Source organism: Aspergillus costaricaensis (genome assembly GCF_003184835.1).
Source record: "Aspergillus costaricaensis CBS 115574 unplaced genomic scaffold BO79scaffold_23, whole genome shotgun sequence".
NCBI classification, from domain to species: Eukaryota; Fungi; Ascomycota; class Eurotiomycetes; order Eurotiales; family Aspergillaceae; genus Aspergillus; species Aspergillus costaricensis.
This window is the reverse complement of record NW_020291823.1, coordinates 429,074-448,851: the sequence shown is the minus strand read 5'-3', so window position 1 is coordinate 448,851 and position 19,778 is coordinate 429,074. Positions and strand designations below refer to the sequence as shown.

Here is a 19,778-nt window from a genome sequence, read left to right as displayed (position 1 = left end):
TAACCTGGTTGCTGCTTGCAAGCCAGTTGTCGTTCAATTCCAGAATGACATATCAGATGATGAGCTACTGGCGCGCCCGATGATCCCTTGGAAGGATCGCCTCGTGAAATAGACCCCACCAAAGCAACAAAGCAACAAACGGTCAGTCAATGGGTGAAACACGCCAGAAGCCGGCGAAAGAAAGCCACAAAATGCAGCCAAAAAAGGGGGGAGTATGGGTGAAGAAGTAGAAAGAGAATTCTTATCTCACGGAGAATTGGAATTGGGTATTTGAGTCACCACGTCGTGCGTGCTTGCTTCTTACATGGTGTCGACATACAGACGGACCGTCTCGTGCTTGGCAGCTAAGCAGGCCACGTGCATCCCCGACCGCATGTGTTTCGCCTCCCCCAAAAGATGGGAAAAAGATGGGAATGCTCAGCCATCGCCCATTTTCACGGTTCCGGAGGGGTTGAAAGTTTCCTAGTCCAACCACTCCCAGGTAGCTTATTTCGTCACCATTTTACATTTTACGAAAAATTAAGAATTAGCTATCTCCCTTAGTGAAGCGGCCTGAGTCAAACAGCTATGCGCTGGTGGTTTAAAGACCTCCCATGTGAGCCCATGCATGTCCGGCTTGTCGATCGGGGAGTTTAAATCTGGTCAATCTTGAGCCAGCGAGGATGCCCATTGGGAGACGCCAGAGGTACTTTGTCTTACCGCGGGTGTGGGGTGGAGCAGTGAGGTACCCATCCGGTACCGCTGCGGTGCAATCAAAGAATGACATTGAATTGACACCCCGTTCTCAGCTTAGCAGCAACCACAACTGACTTGAACTAACCTAAAAAAAAACTAAAATGGAGGGTGGTTCTTATCGGGAATCGCCTTCGAATCTTTTCCCCCCCCCAAATCCTAAAAATCTCAAAACGCCATCGTCCACTCAGCCGCGTGATCCCCCGCCCACCATCCTCACCGACTGATTCGACGCTGTGTTTCTTTTTATCATTCATATCATTGTTTGTTTGGGCTTTCTTCCTTTTTTTTTTATTCCTTCCTTTTTTCCCTAGCTCTTCGTGCACCTTGAGGATATATATGGCTTCCTTCCTCCCACACCATGTTGCCTGCTGAGCCTGCGCAGTTGCCGGTTCTGCTTTTCCGTCGCAGGCCGTGATCGTGTTTAGTCGCTTCGAGGTGTGGAGATACTATATCATTCTCGGGTTGCTTGACCATCGTTCGATCAACAAGTGGCCTGTTCAGTCTTTCTGCTCTCTTTGTGTGTACATTATTTCGTCTGTGTGGTTAGAAATCCACAACGCATGTTCGTGCTACCCTTAAAATATCCTCTCCTCTACCCTCCCAAGCTATCGCCAGGGTCCTAGCTAACTAGACGCTACTTGCAGATACTAGCTTCGATTTACCAATTGCGGGACCCCTTCCCCGAACCGTTGCTTTGATTCCACTGCAATGGCGACCGGAGAAGAGCCTGCCACGGCGTCCCCCGCACAGCAGTCGAACCCAGCTAGAAGCTGGTGGAAACGGCTGCGGGGGTCTAATGCCCCTGAAACGCCCGCCATTACCACGGGTCAAAGCCCTTATCGCCCCAAAAGGACTCTGGGTATTCTAAGTGACAAGGAGACGGATGAAGTGCCTGGTATGTTGCAGCTGTAGGAACAATAATTGGCCTTTGAGTATGATCTTGCTGACATTCACATGCGAATTTAGGGACCGTTCTTCTACTCTCGTCAAATCGCAATGAGCCTCTCGGTCTGGAACATCAACCGCACCGCGAATCGCATTCGTCGCTGCCATCGCCTTATCCACCGTCCCGTTCCTCTTCTCGTGCTTCCCGTGCCTCTCGTGTGCGCCAGCAGAAAAAGAAAACACCGGATGGCAACATAGTGTTGGACCCTCAACCCGATGACTCCATGAACGATCCTCTCAATTGGCCTGTATGGCGACGAGATGCAGCTCTGGTGTCGTTGGGGTTCTATTGCCTGATGGGAGGCGGTATGACCCCAATTTTGGCCGCCGGTTTCAGTCAGGTAGCTGCTGCGTATGAGGTGACCACCCAGAAGGTCGCATATACGACGGGGTTGTACATGTTGGGTCTTGGGATTGGGTCCGTGATCATGTCTCCTACAGCTATTCTGTATGGAAAGCGGCCGGTATATCTTCTCGGAGCGACCCTTTTCATTATTTCGGCGGTCTGGTGTGCACTGTCACCAAACTACCCCAGCTTGGTCATCGCTCGTATCTTCCAGGGCATTGCAGTAAGCCCGGTCGAGTGCCTCCCCTCTGCCACTATTGCTGAGATCTACTTCCTGCACGAACGGGCGTACCGGGTCGGTATATATACCCTCCTGCTCCTAGGAGGCAAGAACTTGATTCCCCTAGTGAGTGCAGCTATCATCGGGAGTCTGGGGTGGCGCTGGGTTTTCTGGATTGTTGCTATCGTCGTTGGCGCTTGCCTCGCCCTTCTTTTCTTCTTTGTCCCCGAGACATTCTGGGATCGCACACCTCGGCCACGAAAGGCTCACAAGCGTCCCAGCTTTTACCGTAGCGTGTCGAACATTGTGTCCCATGGATTGCGGGGTCGACCGCCTCACGCTCATCGCCTGGAGGAGAATCCACCGGATGATGACCCCAGCTCTCTAGAGCCGAAGAAGTCCAAGAAGGGTCATGTTGGGTTTGTGGATGACCATGACGAGGAACCAGAGACCATCTCTGAGAAGATAGAGGAGCCGACTGGCCAGGATCCTATATCGTTAACACCAGAGCGTCCTGCCACTGAGTCGACGCCAAGCGAAGACCCTGAGAAGGCGGATGGGCTCCTTCATCCTCCGCCATTGGCGCACATTCACCCCCATGATCTTGAAGCTGCTCGGGAAGCGGCGATCTCCCCAACTCGCAGTGAGTCGCTGGACCCGGGTCCGCCGATCACGTCGGCGGCTCAGTACACCAACCGACTCCGGGATCAGCCGCCCATCCCGTTTACGTATTATCTCCGCCCGTGGAATGGCCGGATTGCTCACGATAACTGGCTACGCGTCGCGGTGCGGCCATTCATTCTCTTTGCTTATCCCTCTGTGCTGTGGTCGACTGTAGTGTATGCTTTGTCTGTCGGCTGGCTCATCGTGCTGTCCGAGTCGGTTGCTACAATTTATGAGCAGCGAGACACTTACAACTTCACCGCACTGCAGACTGGTCTCATCTACATCTCGCCCTTCGTGGGCGGCTTGCTGGGTACCGCTGTTGCTGGTAAAGTGTCTGACATTATTGTGCAATATATGACACGACGCAACGGGGGCGTCTACGAGCCGGAGTTCCGGCTGGTGATGGCCATCCCCATTGCCATTTCGACCACCATTGGACTGATGGGATTCGGTTGGAGTGCGCAGGAGAAGGATGCTTGGATTGTGCCCACCATATTTTTCGGCATTATCTCATTTGGATGCTGCCTGGGAAGCACGACATCCATCACCTTTTGCGTCGACAGCTACCGCCAATATGCAGGGGAGGCACTGGTGACATTGAACTGGAGTAAGAGTAAGTTGCACCAAACATAGCATTCCCGAGTGATGTGGATCCGCAAACTAACGATGGATGCAGATGTTTTCCATGGGCTGATCTTTTCGCTGTTCATTGTTGACTGGCTGGATGCGGAGGGCTCCCGGTTGGTGTTTATCGCGCTGGGAGTGATCCAGCTGGGCTGTCTATTGTTTTCAATTCCCATGTACATTTATGGCAAACGGGCCCGGATGTGGACGGTTCGGATGCGCCTGATGGAACGATTCTAGAGGGCCGAGTGGCCGGGCCGGGACCCTATTGGAGGGACGGATCGGATGATTCTTGATTTTGGGTGTAGATCTGGGCTGTATCATGATACCTATCTATATTAGATCGTACATATAGTTGACTATTTGCTGACGATTGGAGCTGTCATATCGCCATCGAGCCCCATTCGATTGTGGGAGCAAGCCCTGCGGGGGGTGCTGGGGCTGATGTCAAGGGAGGGAGAGAGGGCGGAATGTCATACAGCATCCACAATGAGTAATTGTGCCCTGCAAGTCATCTCTTTCATGAATATGAAGAGTGGTGTGAGTGTGTGTGCATATGTCCCGGGCCACCCACACAGCCACCCCTACACATCCCAACAGTCACCAAATTAATTTCAATTAATATCCCGTCCCCATCCCAAAGTAAGGATCTCAAGTACCCATCCACAGTATCTAAACCCGGTTAAGCAAGCCACAAATCTCCCCGCCCAATCCGGATTCTAGACCGCTTAGTCACCGCCATTGCATGGCCCGCCAGTTGAATGGCGGCTGAACGGGCATCAGCTGCAGCCCATGTCGATCATGATGCGCCCCACGACGTCAGAGAGCAGATGGGGCCTTACTAGTGACTGCCTTATTCAATTTGCCATCTCATTAGTGTGTCGATGTGCTGCAGCGGCTGAGCAAATCCGCACAAGATAGATAGCCTGATAGACAGGAAGTAGTACCTCGACACCTGAGGAATGGACCAATGCGGGCCAGACTGGCCCCTGACTGGTGGCTTGCCAGCCCGGAAACGGGGATTTAGAACCAATGAGGATCCACAACAGACCCCTTGATCAACTGAATTGAGCCTAGCGCCAAACAGCAAAACCGGTATTGTGATGTAGTGACTGGCCAATCACGAATGGAATTCAACAGGCTGAAATCAATCTGAAATGTGTTTTGAATCACGGCGCGGAAGGGAGACCCTCGGTTACGGGATTACTTGGAACCAAAGGAACGCAAGCAAAGCAAGTTGTATGATTAGACAATTCGATACTTTGGGTACCTGGTGGAGTTGGCATCCCGATTCACTGGAGGTCCCACGCCATCCCATTCGTCGGGGCATTCGTCCATCATTCTGATCCAGTCTGCCAATACCTTCTTTTTCGCTTGCCACCTTTTACTCTCTTTCTCGGTTGCCACGGGATGACTCCCAGGTACTGAGCACTGACTGACGACGCAACCCCCAAAAAATTAGTTGAATTTGTGCCTGTCTGCCGTGGAATAAGCGTGGGCCGGAAATCCGACTTCCCACGGCTGCCATCTACTAGTACTTCCAATACTGGCTCTGCTCGACTACAGACGCACTTTCGCCCTCTTCCTGCACGCAGTCCTTGATATTAAACAGCTCGCTTTCCAACCTTGTTTCAGAGCTTTCTTCTCTCTTTTTCTTCCTTTTCCCCTTCTCTTGCTTTTTCCTCTTGCTGCTGCTGCTTCTTCCTGATCTCTCTTCATCCTTTCTCTCTCTCTCTCCCTTCCATCAGCAGTTCTTTCTCCCTTCCTTCCTCTCAGCCCCCGCCAGCATTTTTTTGCCACACTCTATTTCAATCGGGCCAGCCACCATCTACTAGTCCCCACCCAGGCCAGGATGGATGCGTAAGGCAATCGACGCCATCGCTTGAACTACTCCCCTTCTAAACTTGATTCTCTCTCTCTCTCTCTCCCCCCTCCTCTCGTCCCTCTATCCTCCTTCCCCATCTCCCCCCCCCCCACCATGGAGCTCGCTTCCTCTCCTCCGAGGGACGATGATCATAGCACTGGCCGGAGGGTGCGCGAGCTATATCGCTATTTCCGCCCCGAACGGACAGCCAGTTATCAGGAGCGCTATCAGAGTATCTCGTCCGACGACGCACCACCACCCACTATCCTTGATCCTTCTTTTCCGCCGCCATCCCCATCGCTATGCTCGCAATCGCAGTCTGGTCCCGCCATCGGGCCAGCCTCGACGGGGCTAGTGCCCGAGGCCTTGGTCTTGGGTGACCCTAATGCGACTCTAACATCTTTCGCGCAGCTGGCAGCTTTGCGTCTCAATGTTGAGCGCGTGTTGATTAGGTACGATACCAGTGCATCTCTTCGACATTTTTTCGCCCTTGCCGTGCTGACTCAATGGGTATGTAAGTGTGTCAGATCGTCAGTCGCAATTTATTCTCGCTCAAAGCACTCGCACTGGCAAAGTCAGTGATTACGAGTCCGCTGGCGATGGCATCTGGAATGGCTGCTCGTCCATGTCCACCAACGCCTGGAGTATGTGTAAGGTAGGTACCAACTCGTCAGAGAAGTTCGTAGATCGGTTACTCAACAAAGTATTGCGTCCTTCGTTGCAGGCTACTGTTGCGCTCCCGCCCAACAACCGAGAAAAAGGTCAACACAGCTTCCTGGTGATCGACGACCTGCGCGAGGATGATCGCTACAAGCGACTTCAATTCGTGCAGGGCGAGCCAGGTTTTCGTTTCTATGCCGGAACGCCCTTGACAACCCACACCAACATCAACATCGGTTGCTTTTTCGTTCTGGATACCAAACCACACAATGGGTTGAATGACGTGGAGAAAGAGACCCTTGGGTCGTTGGCAGACTTGATCATGGATTATTTAAAGGTCAGCCGCCAGGCGTCAGAAGGTCGTCGTGCAACTCGATTGTCGCGCGGTCTCAGCTGCTTTGTCGAGGGCAGCTCCAGCTTCGTCGATGCCTCTCATCCGTCATTAGCTGGCAGCTCTGCCGCTGCACCCAGCACCCCACCATCCTCGAGCCAAAGAGCCAATCACTTGTCCGTGGGCTCCTTCAACAGCTTCGATATGCCATCGAGACGCTCCCACAGCACCGACGCCCGTTCATTTAGCTCTGCATCGGACTATAAAGCCGATCAAGCAGTGTCGTCGGGTCCTGACACGCCACTACCAGACTGGTGGTCCGGTAACCGCCAGAAGGAATTGAAGGGGGTGGACGAGTCGCAGGGACACACTTGGGCGTTCCGACGAGCCGCAAACCTGATTCGGGAGAGTCTAGAACTGGGTTCCGATGGAGGTGTTATCTTCGTGGAGAACAGCAACAGTCCGATGCTGGACACGGACACTGGCAGCGATGGCTCTGTAGAGGGCAACACTCCTGCACCGGTGTTGGCGATTTCTACCAATGATGAGCCGTTTGCGCCGGGCCCAGGCTCCAAGGTGCTCTATCCTGCCGCGAATCTCGACAACACGTTTCTGCATCAGCTCCTGCGACGCTACAGCAAGGGGAAGTTGTGGTCGTTTCATCGAGACGGTATGATTTCCAGCTCCGACGATGAGACTCCTCGACAGAGTCGATCGCGTGCGCCAAAGGGGCCGGAGATTGGCAAGGGTGGATCGAAGAAGTGGAAATCCGTGGAGAACTCCATGCTTAACCTCTACTTTCCCAATGCGACTCAGGTTCTCTTCGTGCCGCTATGGAATTCCGCCAACTCACAGTGGTTCGCCGGGTGTTTCTGCTGGAATACGGAGGAGACGCGCGTCTTCAGCTCGTCCGTGGAACTCAGTTCAATTTTGGGATTTGGTTCCTCCATAATGGCCGAGTGCAACCGGGTCGAGTCCCTCATCTCCGACCGGCAAAAGGGCGACTTCATTGGCAGTATCTCGTAAGTCGGGTTCTCTCGTATGTCTCACTAAATACTAACCTTGTTCAGACACGAGTTGCGCAGTCCGCTGCACGGTATCTTGGCGGCCGCCGAGTTTTTGAATGGGACGAACCTGGATGAATTCCAGGGGTCTCTCCTGGAGACCGTCAATGCCTGTGGGCGCACCTTGCTGGATACAATGAACCAGGTACTTGATTTTAGCAAGATCGTATCCTTGGAACGAACTTATCGCAGCCTGAAGCGGAACAAGACGTCGTCCACAGACGTCAAGGGCATGGACCGGTTTTCTGCCCACTTGGACACCTACGTGGCGACCGACTTGGCCCTTCTGGCAGAAGAGGTGGTGGAAGGCGTGTGTCTGGGTCATGCATATGGTCAACGATCCGCAGCCCCTTACGATCAGCCTGTTGTCCTGCCGCTTGCTCAGCAGGGCCAGATCCAGCCCGACAAGGAAACGAAACCGAAACCCGGTTCTGCAGTTGAGGTGGTCATGGACATTGCACACAATGACTGGGTCTATCAAACGCAGCCCGGAGCTCTGCGACGTATTGTTATGAACGTCTTTGGCAACGCCATGAAGTACACGCACAGTGGTCGCGTGTCGCTGCACTTGGAAGTTACAGAGGCGTCCGAGGGCCGCGTGCGTCGGAACGGTGTCGAAGAATTAGTGACTTTGACGGTGTCGGACACCGGCAAGGGTATCTCGGAGGAGTTCCTACGAGGCCGCCTGTACACGCCGTTCGCCCAGGAGGACACGCTTGCAGTCGGTACAGGCCTGGGTCTGTCAATCGTGAGAAGTCTCGTCAAGGCTCTGAAGGGCAGCATCAACATCCACAGCCGGCCGGGCGAGGGAACTATCGTCAAGGTCTCGTTGCCTCTCGTACGACCTGGTCCGGAGCTGGAGTTGGAAGAACCTATCCGTCCCGTGTCGCCATCTACGAGGGAGCAGGAGATGTTAACCGAATGCCGTCTGCTGCGCGAGGCCCATGTTGGTCGACGCGCCGCCATCCTTGGCGTGGATCCCGCCGACGCTGCCTCCCATCCTTTGTGGTCCATCTACTCGCGATACTTGATCGACTGGTATGGCCTCGAGCTTGTTTCATGGCCGTCGGGCACGCCTGTGGACGTCATTCTGGCGGAGGAGCAGAGCTTATTGGACGGTCTGAGGCCAACCGGCGACGCGACTCTCCCTTCGCTCTTGATCCTCTGCAACAAATCCGTCGACTACACGACCGCGCGTTCGCAATGGGCATCCTTGGCGAATGTGGTCAACATCGTTCGCCGCCCATGTGGACCACACAAACTCGCTCGCAGCATCCGCAGATGTCTCGATACGCATAGTAGCAACACCGCACCACACACCCTCGAGCTCCCCGAACGGCCACGCCAGACTACCATTTCCTCCGGGAGCGACCTTTCACCCGGAGAGAGACTATTCGAAATCACAACCGACACCTCCGAGCTCGCCCCAGAGATGACCATCAGCTCCGGCTCCACCTCATCAGCTGAGTATCCTCGCTCGCAAGACTCCGACGGCATGGATGCACCTCTATATACCATCAACTCACCTCTCCCGATCCGCGCCCCATCACCCTTCAAACAACCCATTGTAACACAAATCGAAAACGAGCGACGCGCCCGCGTCCTCGTAGTCGACGACAACAGCATCAACCTGAACCTGATGCTCACATTCATGAAAAAGCGGCACCTTGCAGCCCTCGACTCCGCCGAGAACGGCAAATTAGCTGTCGACGCAGTCGAACGGGCCCAACATAGCTACGACATTATCTTTATGGGTTAGTCCTCACCAACACCCTACAACTACCATTCAAACATCCTAACAAAATCACTACAGACATGTCCATGCCCGTAATGAACGGCTTCGAAGCCACTCGCGCCATCCGCGCCCTCGAAAAAGAGCGCGGCGCAACATGCAAACCAGCCGTTATCATCGCATTGACGGGATTGAGCAGCTCGCGCGATGAATCCGAGGCCTTAACCTCGGGCGTGAACCTGTTCCTTACCAAGCCCGTATCATTCAAGGAGGTGTCGCGCTTATTAACAGAGTGGGAGGAAAGGGGGCTAGACGATCGGATATCTTTGTCCGGACAGGGACAGGGACAGGGACAGGTGCAGCAGCAGGGGTTGGCATCTAGTTGATGTGCTGTGGTTGTTCTTTTATTTCCTTTTCCTCTGTTGCCTTTATTCCCCGGTTTGCTTTTTAGTGTTATTTGTCTGTTTGGGATTACTCCGTATACGGGACATGAGGCATGAGTGATACCCTGGTTGTTTATGGCGTTTTTGGGTGTTCCATATATGGCATCATCTTGCATGCATGCATGGTTTCTTTCTGGGATGATGGGGGATGGCATGATATGTGCTGGACATTTTGCATGATATACATACTACTACTACTGCTACTACTGCGAGTGAGCGGATATAAAAAGGGCATATGCATATGCGGTCCATTCAATACTACTATCAAATAAACTACTCCCTTCAACTCCAAAGTTACTGGACACTCCGTCCATCTCCCGATGCTCTGCTGAAGAGATAATTCTACTACTACCTGGAGGCAACACCCTTCTGCATGGCTCCCAAGTGCTCCCATGCCAATGTATCCTCGCCCAAACTCCATGCCATAACACCCCCGAGTCCCAGCTTATCCACGATGTCGGTGAACTTGCGTGCAATCATGTCTGCCGTATCCCATGTCCAGAACACATTGACCTCGTCATCAAAGTAGTACTCTCCACCCATGACATCGTCCAGTTTGGCGTTTTCTTGCGCGCGCCGCCATGAATCCGTGATTGAGATGCCTTTGCATGTTCCATAGTCAGATAGACAGCCTGCTTGGCAGAAGTCGTCGGTTGTTCCGCTATATCCACCACATATTAGCATACATTCGCATGGAGGATAGGCGGGGTTGACATACCAGTTTCCGTACTGACTGCAACAACTTCCAGAGGGACACTTCGTCCCCTTATCAAACCCGCAGGTGCCATCCACACTCGTCTTCAGGTTAGTCGGAGGCGCACTCATAACACTTTTTTCAAACGTCAAACTCCCGCTTTTTCCATTATCGCTCCCATCTGCGTTCTCCATAACGACAACCTTGCACCCAATCGGCTGATCCTCACATTCCTTCTCATCATTGGGATCAGTCTCAAACCACTTCGCATAATACGCCATTCCCAGGTTTGTCTTATTACCAGGGAGGCCAATATCCCGATACGCCTGCACGGTATTGAACGAATCCACAACAGAGGTATGGTGCATTGTGACGTTATTCCGGCGGTTCATGAGATCGTACGACATGATGTTCACCATATCGACCGAGGGCCAGATCTGCGGGCCTGTGGTGTTGGTGAAGGCGATCATATCTTCCTTCTTGCCGGGGACCGCAATAGAGAGAAGTTTGTTGGGGCCAAGGGCACTTCGTAGCGCTTGGAGGAATAAGGGATAGGTGGTGATTTCAGATACTTTAGCACTGTTCGGTGTTGTCTTGTAGTCTTGGCCGTTACCGCCGGGGTATTCCCAATCAATGTCTATACATTTCGGTCAATACTAGTTGCGGGACAAGATAGCGAGGAAGAGTATGGAGACATACCAACACCATCGAAACCAAGCTGGTTCACCATAGTCGCTACGTTCTTCGCATACTGGTTGCGAGAAGTCTCATCTTTCGCGGCCGTTGAGAACCCCGAGCTATCGCCCCATCCGCCGATAGCGATCATGAGCTTAGTCCCCGGGCTGAAGCGACTGCGCATGGTGGAGACAGACTCGAAGGGGGTAAATTGTGGAGGAGAGTTGGAGTTGAAGAGCGTGGACTGGGCGAAAGCCATGATAGCGTGCGTGATGCCTTGAGTTTGGTTGGAGCCAGGGAGGCCACTTGTGTGGTACCTAGATTAATTCCCCAGTTTTGTTAGATGCGTATAGAAAGAGGTAGGATGAGGAGGATGTTTTTGGTACTCACTCATCGACGTACATGGCGAACCGCATGCTCGCCACGCACTGTAGGCCCATCAGGCCAAGGGCGATTATTCTCATATTGCTGATTGTTGATACGTTGATCCTCTGGGTCTGTTCTGTGTTGTTCCACCCGGAGACAGCAAGCAGAGGTATATATGGTGGTGGTGGTGGTGCGCGTTCTTTTGAGTCACTCCGGGCTGTGGTGCTAAATATGTATGTACCTCTTGTATCACCATTCGCTGCCTATTGAACGGAGCCTGCCGTTATGAGGGACAAAAGGCGACTCCTACCATTCCGATCAGTCTGGGGTCATCGCCGCAACATTCTGGAGGAGATGCCGGGTGGATGCTCGATCGCGGAGATGGAGGCCAGGTATGTCCGTGGCTGCAGAAATACTAGTTTCCAGTTATAGCATAGCTTGAATGAGGGTAGTGTGACTTGCTGAGACATACAACATGGCGATTGGGGAAGCTGCGATCGAGAATTGCCACGAAAGGCAACAAACATACCAAACAACATTCCGGCATGTTGGGGCCTTGGTGGGATTGTGACCGGCTGGCTGGGCTGCATTGGCGGATGAGACACCAAAAGCTACATCTATTTGTCAATCAGAGGTTGTGTCTTATTTCTAATTTGAGCTGAATCGTGCAAAGGAGGGTGTCAATGTTAAACTTCATTATTAGCGCTAGACAAGTCTGAATTTAGACTGTAGGGTATCTTCTAAATGAAATATAAAGCCGAGAAAGCGTACAGCTAATCCCAATGCCGCCGGATGATCGGCCGCGCAGGGTCCCATGGCCCTGTCACCACATTCTTATACTTCTGTAAGCTGATGAGCCACCAGCTACATCCCCCCATGGCCAGCGCCGTTAGGATGCTCCCCAGGATCGAGCCAACCACCGCCGCCATCCATCCTCCACGCAGGGTGATCCCTACCGCGCCGCCAGCAACCCCGACCAGAGCCAAGGTCAGCAGTACATGCCCAGTCCATGACACATGACGCAGCTGCCGGCGAAAAATGGGGAAGAGCCCAAACACCTCAATTGAGAACAGCATCAGGCTGAACACATGTGTGGTAGAAGGTAGGCGCGACGCCAACACAGTCGAGGCCATCACCGCTGCATTAGTGGACAAAGAAGCCGGGAACTTGGTGGCGCCTGCGCCCTCCCCACTTCCATAGTCAAAGGAGAAGATATTCATGATCAGTAGCCAGCAACTCATGGCCCAGATCGAGTCACTCGCCGTAGATTTGGTAAGAGACTTGAGGATCGGGCTAAGCCCGAGCAGCGCGAAGTAGATCAAAAACGCCGATTTCACAGTGGACAGCCGCTGCCGATTCCGCGAAGAAAACATCGACAAGTAGTCCGACTCCTGAGAACCAGAACCGCCACCCAGGGCCCCGTTCGCAGGCCCAGGCGTAGGCGATGCGGGCTCCTGTGCCCCGTAGGCATCACTCACATACCCCGTGCTGTGCCGCCGGAGCAGTTCACTTGACTCGCCCTGCGCCATGTTCAACCCCAGGCCATGCACTTGGTTCTCCTTCTGGCCATTGGCTCGCGAGCTAGTGCCAGACGGATTGACAGAGCTGGTCATGGAGCTAGAACTGGAGCCATCGTCACCCTCCAGTGACCGCTCCGCCACATGCGCATTTTCCACATGCTCTCTCAATATCCACGAGTCCCAAAAGATCCATCCCAACGCTGTCCCGACACTTCCCCAGCAGACCACAGAGACTGGGCTTACGCGGCCCTGAACAATGCCGACAAAGCAACACACAAATATAGCCACAGAGCTAACATGTTGTACAATGACCGTGGAGTCGGCCACTAGCGGCCAGAAATCGTAGGGCCGCACTCGGGGATTCCGCTGGAGGTGGTCAAGGAACGTCTCGGTATCAGTGTAGTTGTCCGGGTCTGGGATCGTCAGTATTTCCTGTCGTGTGTTTCGGGGTGGGTATGAAGCGCACATGATTGTTTCACCCACAGCAGCTTCTTCCATGCACCCTTTCGTCGTCTCCGTCTGCTGGTCCCGCGCACCTTGCGACTCCCTACTCCTGGGACCGCGGGCGGCGGTCGCAGGGCTGCCACGGAGGCAGCAGTGCCCGAATTGCCATTCAGCACTCGGAGAGAATCATCGTACCCTGTCTGGGTCGGCCGAGCCCGAGGCAGGGACGAGGTGTAATATGCATCTTCAGGGGCCAGCCGGTTGGGATCCGGGAGATCTCGTTGCGCGGCGGTAGGCTTCACGCCAACCGTGCGGTTCGGATGGGTCTCGACGGGAACGGGGGGGGGAACCGGAGGAGGCGAGTCGGGCAGGGAAGGCATGGAGGAGCAGCGGGATTCATGCTTGTAGCATGATGTGATGGTTTTATAGTTGGCGCTGAAGACACAATTGCGCTGGTCGGTGACGCGAATCACATCCCAGTTCAGGCCTGCAACCACGTGGTGATTAGTCAGCTATACTAACTACTCTGGACGAATGCGTGTCTCTGAGATGGAATTGCACACTGGAAAAGAAATGGCCAATTAAATTATGTATCTTGATAGAAATATTTCACAATCTGTTCGAATGATAGCATACGACACAACAGTCTCGACAACACTCCCACTCATGCTTGTAACACGTGCAGAACGTCAATCACAATCCGGTTCAAGTTGTCCACCAAGCCCAGTGCCTGCTCAACTAAAAGGCGAAACTCTCCATCACTGTCTTCGAACAGGTAGTGTTGTTCACGCTGTGTCGAGATCTGACATGCCAGTATCTTGACCTGAGCGTCTCTATCGCAAGCTTGATAAAATGCCGTGGCTTTATCAAATAGCTCCTTCCTCGACCTACATTCATCCAGTGGAATATAGCGTATCGCACCGATGACTCTCTGGGACCCGAGGCGAAATACAACCTTGCTAGGCTTCATAGACTCAGTGGTGTTGCTTGTATTGCTGGTGTCGGTAGTTTTGTGCCGCTTGTGTGGTGGCGAGGGCACGTACTTCTCTTCTTCAGATGATGAACCTGCTTCCGATGAAGATGACGGGTCCGCTTCCGTATGCTCTTCGCTCTCCTGTGCGCGACCTCTCATAGAGTACCGTTTTGAGCAACTTGCCCCCACTGATTTTCTTCTGGCTGTCTTATCTTTTGGGGACTTGCGACGGGTGATCGAAGGAGATCTGCTAACATCCTCGCCGGAGGATTCCTGGAGCTCCTTTAAATGTTCCCAGGCTTCCGAAGAGTATTCGATTTCCTCCAGGTCGCTGCTAAACACTCGGACTGCGCAGTGTTCTAGTTCCTCTTTATCATCGACGCCAGACCATGGCCTAAGGTATGTGCCATGGACAGTGCGATGAGGCGGATCACAATAGACGAATCTCGCTGTGCCATTCGCCTCATGTAGCACGAGCACACAGTACTTGCGCGGTTTAGTGACGAGGTACCATGTCAGCTCGAGCTCATTGCCTTTCCGATCAAACACTTTCCAGACCATCGATCCCAGACGTCCACTGACTTTGCACCTTGGATATTCGTTCCCCTTCTCTTCGTGCCAATGTTCCAAAATTGTCATCAGGTAACTAGGAAACGGAATTTCAGGTCCCAGCTCTGGCTTCGGGTTGACGTGCACCGCCTGGTCGTCGTTATCGCCTGCTTGAGACCCATCGACAGAGACTGTTGGCTTCTGTTCTTCGTCGTCAGACTCAGTGTGGACGATGTGACGAGAGGCGCGCCTCACCCTAGCAATGACGCATGAGAGTTGTCAGCCAACATGTATCCGAAAGCAGCAATTGATCTTACCTTTCCTTCCAGAAGATGACGGCACCGTCTGCAGGATTCATACTTAGTCTGGACGCGAGGGTTAACGTGGGTCAGTGCAAGTAAAGAGTGCGTGCTCGAAGGAGCTTCGTTTAGTTGACTTACTCCTGGAGGAATTGGCGCGTTTGCTAAACAAAGACACGTCCGCTGATGATACCTAGCTCAGAGAGTTCTAAAGACGTCTGACAGTGGGACTTCTTCTCGTTAGGTTATTTTTCATACCAGAGAAGCTGCTTAAACATAATGTGGCTTGTCTGTCAAAACTCTCTGGTAGGTGCCTTGTCACCCGCGCAAATCACCGTTGTTGGAATCTCACAATTCAATAGTATGAAGTCTGAGTATGACCAGTGAAGCATTTCCCAATTAGCATTTCTAATATCTAGTAGATAAGCTCGGACTGTTCCGTACAAGTGTAAAGCTCAATTCAATTGAAACCACCAACTCAGTGCACCAAAGTGAGGCAGCTTGCACTCAATGTCTCAGTTTCCAGAAGATATGGGTGCAACAGAGCAGAGTCCAGACGTTAGAAATCAATGCACATGCACAGTTCCAACGTGAAATCGAAGACCGGTGAAATGCAATAGAGTGGATCACCGAGAAGATTCTGACAGCTCAGTGCATCAGGAGTGAAGAATTCCACTGCTCTGCACGCTTCGTCGTACTTTACCCCCTGGGGTATGAAACGGTATTTCCTGACGCGTTCTGGAAACCACCAATGGAACAGTTTGCCTCACCTCAACTGATAAGCAGCTAGTAGTGAATGCTCCTATCACATTGCGGGACTTCTTCTTCAGCCCATAATAACCCCGGGATGGATAGTCCGGGGAAAATATGCACGCATCCCCATCAAACTTTAACATACTCAACTTGACTCACGCGCACAAAGTCCAAAAGCAGATACAATATCCGAACATGGACATTTTCACTTTCTGTGCAATTGCAGACAGATTCGTGCCAAGACACTCTAGACTACTCTGTTTAGCCTTCCAAACGCAGATCTAGCGGCCGGCTGCATCTGGCCACTGCAGAATACGAACGGATGGTTGTTTGCTCCTCTCCTTGACCACTGCGTTGGGTGGGCAAAGCCCACCGACTGATGGTCAAACCTGTTTCCTCCCGGGCTAATATTGGGCTATCTCCGTTTGGCTTGAACTTTACTTTTAGTTTTGATGCCCGATGAATCGGCAGGCTAGACATGCAATCCTTCAACCGGAACGCATTTAATATTACTAGATATATATTATTAGCGAAGCTCCTCAATAACCGATTCAGTTTAGCAAGAGTATGACCTATATATACATGATTACTATGACCTAGTCATCAAGCAGGGAAATATGAGCTACCACACCCAATATACACAGCAACAAAACCTTATACCTGGTAACAACCCCGACGACAGCATAATCAGACACAGCTTTTACGCCACAAGAAGCAGTCAACAACCTATCGGTGAGTAACCACAACTGAAGCGATGGACAGATCAGGCAGCTACCTCAAGCCGAGAAAGTGATTGAAAGTACGAGGCGGCATGGTTTCACCTGAATATATAGTCTGGTGTCATGTTTCGGGGAATCTGAAACATAGCCAAAGAACGTCCTTGCTGGGGGCGTGTTGGACGTGTTACGCGTACGGAAATGGCTGGTATCCAATGCATTAGAGGTTGAGTTCTGACTACCACTGCCTTCTGGGTAGTGCGACCTACTATCTGAGTACGGCTTGGTGGTTATAGATGTGACGGAGCTCCGATTGGAGAAATGGGTATACGCTAAGAGGCATATTGAAGGATAGGAGGGAGGAGAGGTAAGCTAGCTGGCATAGGCTGTCGAATTAGGTGGTAGGGTTACGCCATGGCCGATGGTATGATTGTAGGTTCGCCAGTCGGAATATTGGATGATGACTGCAATATATCGAAATCATCAACATTCCTGGTCTTCTTATTATTGGCTTTCTGTCTAAATGCTCTTATGATGGTTTGTCCTTCTATACCAAATGGGATAACAAAGCCTTCCAACTTAGGCACCGAACAAGAACATCCAAGCACGATTGCCTTTGCCCTTGTGGGCAGCAGATGGATGGTCAGATTCAAAACAAAAGCCCGAAAGAGATGATGGGTTTAGTGCAACATAAGGAAACCGAACAGTTATACAATTGGGTGACATGCTCTTATCGTTATTCATCTTAATCAATGCAGGGAAAAGATGTCTTCAAACGGGGCAGCCTCAAGAATTAGAGGGGCATAATTATGTTGGGTCTAAGCAGCACAAGAATAACACAGTAACGGGTATCAAACGCTCAAAATGATGGAACTGGACGCGGCTCGCCCAGTATGATGCTGACGGAAGCATGCAGTCGTGGCTCTTCATCATGATTGGTTCTGAGAATCAGAATTCTGCTGCGCTTCGGCTACCATTTTGGCCACCTGCGGCATGGTTTTCTCATCGATGCTATTCCTCCGGCCCCAGTTAGCTGGCTGCCTACGGAGGAATACGCCAACTGCACCGATATAGCCTTCGTGGCGCAGGAAGTAGGCTTGCTTCTCGCCCTTGGACCAGAATTTAATGGCGTAGGACAAGGTGTTCATGGTCTGCCGATGACCGCGAATAAATGAACCGCCGAAGTAGATGTGTTTCACTTGATGCTTTTCGGACTGCAGATAGGCAATCTGCCCAATGTTGTTACTGTGAAACGTCAGTCCCAACCGCCCAGCATGTAATTGAAGACGCGAAAAAACATACCTTATGGCATAAAGTAGGCTCCTACTCATGTCTTCGTGCTGGAACTTCGGCTCGCCATTAGTTCGGCCGGCTTCGCCGTCGGAAGAACTTTCCCCATCCAAGTCCGGCTCCGTCTGGTTCTTCATACGGAAGACCTTGCCAAATGTACTAGCAATTGCAGTATTTTTGAGGCCAATTTTACTGTAATCCATGCCGTAAATGTCACCAACCAACATGTCTACCCCGCTATTGTCCCCTCGGTCCGCCATTGCCAGCATGTCGTCGAAGGTGCGGGCACCGGTCAATAATGACATTATGCCCCAGAACGTACCACCACCGAGGTGCGTGCCGCCCACACGTTGAAACTGCTTGGGACCTGATACTTTGATCATTGATACACCGGAGCCAATGTTGACTAATAGGTACGGGTAAACATCCGGTCGGGCCTCGGCAAACTGCATCGGCTCGGTTTCACTGTAGGTAAAGACCTCGTTCGGAATCTCAGTGATGAAGAAGTCAAGGCCTATGTAGAATAGTCAACGTTTGGACTTTGCTTGTTTCCGTTGCAAGTGAAACTTGAGCTTGTGGTTGCAGCATACCCGTAATAAGGCACTCCATCTCGTCCTCCCGAATAATGTCCACATTGAGTGCTTCCTTGAGCTTATCGTAGTATTTGAAGGCGCCTCCGCCCGTAGCCATTACACATAAAGCATCTCCGGATGGCCCGCCGAGCTTTTCGTGTTCCTCTTTCAGTTGCTTGATGAAGTCAATGCACAGATCAATGCGGGATGTTTCGAAATTAATGAAGTTTAGTCGACCGCCATTGTCGACAGAGTCCAGCTCCCGTGTGAAGTAAACCAATTTCGCTAGCGATCCGCCAATCTAATATCGAAGCAGCAAGAGTTAGTCAATCAAGTTGTGGTGGTGGTGGTGGTGGTGGTATTGCGCCGAGGGGTGCGATTGCGGGGAGCTTCAAAATTGTGCGGGGAACTGCGGGAGCAGCGAAGAAAAAAAAAAAAAAAAGAAAAAGAAAAAGTCACTCACGTCTACAGCCACATGGCTCACCAGACCCGTGTGATGTGGAAGACGAATATCATGGCCCTCGTAATGAACTCCGTCCGTTCTTACGGGACTCTTAGATCGCGGGTCATCATCAACGATAAAGGCGCCCTTGACGTTGATCTTGACGGATCCTGGATTGGTGATGGCCTGCTCCAGGCGACCACCCCGGGCGGCGGAATTGGATGTGGACGAGGACATGTCGTGTCAATGGCATAAAAATACAGAGAGGAATGGAGCGATGGGACCAGGGGAATTAGATGGACAGCAAGGAGCAGGTGGCCGTACCGGCGGACGAGGTAGTTACCATCTCGGAGTAATGGGATCCCGTGATGGTCCCTACGGCGTATATCTCCTTCTGCCCGCTTTTGTTGAGGTCGGGTGGAACCGAATTATTATTCTGACGGGCTGGGCATTCTTAGTCAACTCCTGCTCCTGAACAAGTTCGGTCAGAACAAAAGCAATCCTTATGATTCCCGGTGAGTTGGTACTTGCAGAATCGCCGGGTCTTGTTGTTCATTGCAGGGATAAACTGCATCCAAGCCAATTCGGAGGATGGAAGGGGGTGGCCAATGACGTTGCCCAGCCGAGTTGATACCTCAGGCACTGACATGGAGTTCTCAGGCATGAAACCCCACATATTGAGGGTCTACTAGTACGTTGTACTAAGAAATTCTAAACGGCCACTCGGTTGTTATCAGATGATCGTTGAACATAAGATCTCGATGTACTTGTCAATGTGATTTATGCCTGCGGTCTTCGGGTTTCTGGTGACCTCTGTCGGCAATTTCAAAGTATCAGTGACTACTAGTATAGAAG

The 19,778-nt window shown here is 52.1% G+C and overlaps 5 protein-coding genes across 5 annotated transcripts; 2 read left to right on the top strand and 3 right to left on the bottom strand.

Annotated features, from left to right (window-relative positions):
- Positions 1-970: 970 nt before the first annotated feature.
- Positions 971-4,024, top strand: BO79DRAFT_198270 (putative MFS transporter). Its single transcript, XM_025681329.1, has 4 exons — positions 971-1,297; positions 1,380-1,630; positions 1,702-3,525; positions 3,589-4,024. The coding sequence occupies exons 2-4, from the start codon at positions 1,444-1,446 to the stop codon at positions 3,774-3,776; spliced, it is 2,199 nt and encodes a 732-aa protein (XP_025537821.1). The 5' UTR covers positions 971-1,297; positions 1,380-1,443; the 3' UTR covers positions 3,777-4,024.
- A 1,489-nt stretch (positions 4,025-5,513) lies between these two features.
- Positions 5,514-9,879, top strand: BO79DRAFT_288806 (putative sensor histidine kinase/response regulator; the record flags this gene model as incomplete). Its single annotated transcript, XM_025688724.1, has 4 exons — positions 5,514-5,852; positions 5,920-7,413; positions 7,462-9,209; positions 9,269-9,879. Coding segments are annotated over 4 exons (3,886 nt in total), but the record flags the coding sequence as incomplete, so codon positions are not given.
- Positions 9,880-9,978: 99 nt separating this feature from the next.
- BO79DRAFT_270017 (glycosyl hydrolase, family 18) lies at positions 9,979-11,463 on the bottom strand (the record flags this gene model as incomplete). The annotated part of the gene is made up of 4 exons (XM_025687261.1): positions 9,979-10,291; positions 10,349-10,961; positions 11,024-11,316; positions 11,390-11,463. The coding sequence occupies 4 exons, from the start codon at positions 11,461-11,463 to the stop codon at positions 9,979-9,981; spliced, it is 1,293 nt and encodes a 430-aa protein (XP_025537819.1).
- A 675-nt stretch (positions 11,464-12,138) lies between these two features.
- Positions 12,139-15,209, bottom strand: pigc (phosphatidylinositol N-acetylglucosaminyltransferase; the record flags this gene model as incomplete). The annotated part of the gene is made up of 4 exons (XM_025681328.1): positions 12,139-13,298; positions 13,352-13,816; positions 14,251-15,107; positions 15,169-15,209. The coding sequence occupies 4 exons, from the start codon at positions 15,207-15,209 to the stop codon at positions 12,139-12,141; spliced, it is 2,523 nt and encodes an 840-aa protein (XP_025537818.1).
- A 2,210-nt stretch (positions 15,210-17,419) lies between these two features.
- BO79DRAFT_198262 (pantothenate kinase) lies at positions 17,420-19,200 on the bottom strand. The gene is made up of 4 exons (XM_025681327.1): positions 18,945-19,200; positions 18,500-18,782; positions 17,922-18,423; positions 17,420-17,864 (listed from the first exon to the last, which is right to left on the bottom strand). Exons 1-4 carry the CDS (start codon positions 19,158-19,160, stop codon positions 17,549-17,551), a joined length of 1,317 nt encoding a protein of 438 aa, XP_025537817.1. The 5' UTR covers positions 19,161-19,200; the 3' UTR covers positions 17,420-17,548.
- Between the last annotated feature and the right edge of the window lie 578 nt (positions 19,201-19,778).